The sequence below is a fragment of the Mercurialis annua genome, linkage group LG1-X (genome assembly GCF_937616625.2).
Source record: "Mercurialis annua linkage group LG1-X, ddMerAnnu1.2, whole genome shotgun sequence".
NCBI classification, from domain to species: Eukaryota; Viridiplantae; Streptophyta; class Magnoliopsida; order Malpighiales; family Euphorbiaceae; genus Mercurialis; species Mercurialis annua.
The window spans coordinates 7,035,843-7,039,177 of NC_065570.1; the positions used below are offsets into that span (position 1 = coordinate 7,035,843).

General features: G+C 31.7%; 1 protein-coding gene across 1 annotated transcript; it reads right to left on the reverse strand.

Annotated features, from left to right (window-relative positions):
* Positions 1-830: 830 nt before the first annotated feature.
* LOC126678990 (short-chain dehydrogenase reductase 2a) lies at positions 831-2,277 on the reverse strand. The gene is made up of 2 exons (XM_050373930.2): positions 2,123-2,277; positions 831-1,764 (listed from the first exon to the last, which is right to left on the reverse strand). Exons 1-2 carry the CDS (start codon positions 2,206-2,208, stop codon positions 924-926), a joined length of 927 nt encoding a protein of 308 aa, XP_050229887.1. The 5' UTR covers positions 2,209-2,277; the 3' UTR covers positions 831-923.
* Between the last annotated feature and the right edge of the window lie 1,058 nt (positions 2,278-3,335).

Genomic DNA, 3,335 nt, shown 5'->3' on the forward strand with positions numbered 1-3,335 from the left:
TGAGGGTTTTGATTTCCCACCTACTAGGTGGGAAAGTCCAAATCCACCATTTTTTATAGATGATGGATTGTTATACTATTTATTATTTTCCATAAATAATATAAAAATCCATTGATTTTATATTCAATCCAAACGATGGAATTTTAAAATCTATGGATTTAAATTCCATTGATTTAAAATCCATCGATTTTGTTAAAATCCATGGATTTTAAAAACCCTCAATCCAAACGGTGCCATAGTAATTTCAAGTCAATTGAATGTACGTGGCAACTTGGTCTTTCCATATAATCATGTTTTTTCTCAAATTTAACAGAGAATTAAATTTTAAAGTTATTAAACTTTTTTTTTTTTTTGGTAAGCCCATCCGGTTTCCAAGTCTTCGCCCTGACTAATCCGGATCCGACCCGTGTCGCGCACCTGGCATGGTGAGTGAGTCTGCCAGTGAGAATTTATAGCATTCACAAGGACTCGAACCCGAGACCTTACTTAAACGATAACAATCCGCTTACCACTTGAACCAACCCCCATTAGTAAACTTTTATTTTTATACAACAGAAATGTAGTGTTTCATGAATTAGCAAGACCTGATTGCCAAATAGACTAATTTGATCCGAAATAACCGAAAAACATTCCATTTTATGATTTGAAGTTTAATATATAAACTGAAATAAATTAAAATTTACTAGCCAAAATGGAATAACACCAAAATTTAATACCCTTTTGACAAAAATTTGATACACTAATTTATTGAAACAAATCTATAAATTATTTCATTTAATTGCTAAAATGAAATAACACAAAAAAAAATTAATACATTTTGACAAAAAAAATAGAAATTTCATACCCTAAATTATTGAAAAAAATCTTTACATTTGGGCCTTTCACAATAATTTAGGAAAAAATCCAAAATAAAAAATAAAAAATTACAAACCAATACAATTTCTTGATGTAGTAATTCCACCATCAACCACAAGATTATGACCACTAATATACTTAGATTCATCACTACCAAGATACAGAGCAGCTTCAGCAATATCTTTAGCTCTTAACGTCGGACCCTTCAAATTAGCCAACCCTCTCACAAATTCCTCTGTTTTTTCAACTTCATGCTCACTCGGCAACCCAAAACTCATAAAATCATCGTCGCCGTCGCCGCTTTCCGCTTCATCGCCGCTTCTCCATGCATTAATAAGCATACTCGTCGCCACCCCAAACGGCGAAATGCAGTTAACCCTAATCCCATACCGACCGAGTTCACACGCCGTGTTCTTTGTTAATCCGACGATTGCATGTTTTGAAGCTGTATAAGCGTGAGGACCTAACCCGCCCATAACTCCGGCGACACTCGCCGTGGAGATTATGCATCCGACTCCTCGTGGAATCATGACTCGAGCTGCGTGTTTGATTCCTAGAGCGACGCCTTTTACGTTCACTCGCATGACTCGGTCGAACTCGTCCGGATCGAAGTTGAGAATGCTTTTGTTTTTGGGTTGGTTTCCGAGAACTCCGGCATTGTTGAACATAATATCTAACCGGCCGTAGTGAGAAATTGTTGAGTTGATTAGATTCTCGACGTCTTCTTCTTGACTGACGTCGCAGTGAAAAAATGTTACGGATGGTGATAATGAGTTGGCTAGAATTGTTCCCGGTGTGTCTTCTACGTCGGCGATTACTACTTTTGCACCGTGTTTGGCGAATAATCTTACCGTTGCTTCTCCAATACCTCTTGCTCCTCCGGTCACTATAGCCACCTTGCCTTCCAATCTGAAAAAATACAAATTTTATTAGGTACTAATTATATTAAAAATATATATATTTCAATTAAACGTAACGGTATCATCATTTCATTTGTTATAATTTAGCATGTGAACTTTCAATTTTATATCAACAAAAGGTTAACACAATAATTCAGGTCAAAAATTACTTACGTGACAACATAAATTTATGTGATTATCCAACATGTATGTTATATTTTTCATCTGAATTGCTATATTAGTCTCGCGTTAATATAAAAATAAAAACTCAGTTATTAAAATATAACAAATTAAACGATGATAGCGTCCAATAACCGTATAAAACTTTAACTCGGTATATTTCAATAAGCTGAATAATAGTAAAATACCTTCTGGGTGAAGGAGGATTGCTGTTGTCTCTAGACAAGAGAGGAATGCCATGAAGGCTTTGATCAGGCATGACTTGAGCAGGCATTTTATGTTATAAAAATGTTTATATACAGTAGAGAGAGAAAGAAGAGAGAGAGAGTAGAGTTAAAGAAGACAATTGTATTGAAAAGCGTATAAATTTCTCCTTTTATAGGCAATAAGCAGTGAGATTTAATAATAAGTATTTTGTGGTCCATTTTTTAAGGCCAATTTCAAGTAGAAATGATGGATCCGTGAGTATTATAGTATTCTCCAATTTTAAGGCCATTTTTAAGGTAATTTCCTTCAAAAGTTAATTTTTTAACTATAACATTGAATAATATAATATAAAAAATAAAATTATAATTTATTAATATGTTGAAATTCCAATAATTATCTCTATTTAAAGCTACGCGGGTATATTTTATTCGGAAATAAAATTTCATTTTAGTCATTTATAATAATCAAGTAGGAGTATTTAAATAATTTTATTTGATAACAAAGAAATTATAACTATAATAATCTTAAGTAAGCATGAAAATTTAAATTTAAATAGATAACACTTTAACATTATTGATTTAATTTAATGATCATTTTAAAATAAAACACAATAACATAATAATTTTTTGATAAATAATATGTTTATTGAAGTCTAAAAAAGAGAAAAAAAAAACAACAACTCTAAATTTTCGCACAAGAAGTAGCGCACACAAGATAGCGCACTAAAAACTACAGTTTAGAGAGTTGATTAAAAATAACAGGGTCCTAAAAATAAATATAATGACGTTTTTTGAAAAAAATCAAACTCGAATAACAAAAATTCCTATTATAAAATTAAAAAAAAAGTCCCGGTGAAGCAATTAAAGATAATTACTTCTTTGTTTGTGCCAGTGCCTGTAAAGGTCCTAGCATTTCTGCATTTTATATTTTCTACACTGCTAAAGACCATAAAATATGCCATAATCTTCCGTAATGACCTCAGTGAATGATTTATTTATTTAGCTCAAAAATATGTTGGAATTCCTTTTAAATTTTTCAAGATAGACGAGGTAAGAGACATGTACTATTTACAAATTAACATTGACAATTGTTTAAATCATTTATTACAATTTGACCATCGTTATAAATTTCTTCAGTATGACAAAACGATGCTCCAGATGATGTTTTCAGTCTTCAAATAATTTTCGTAATTCT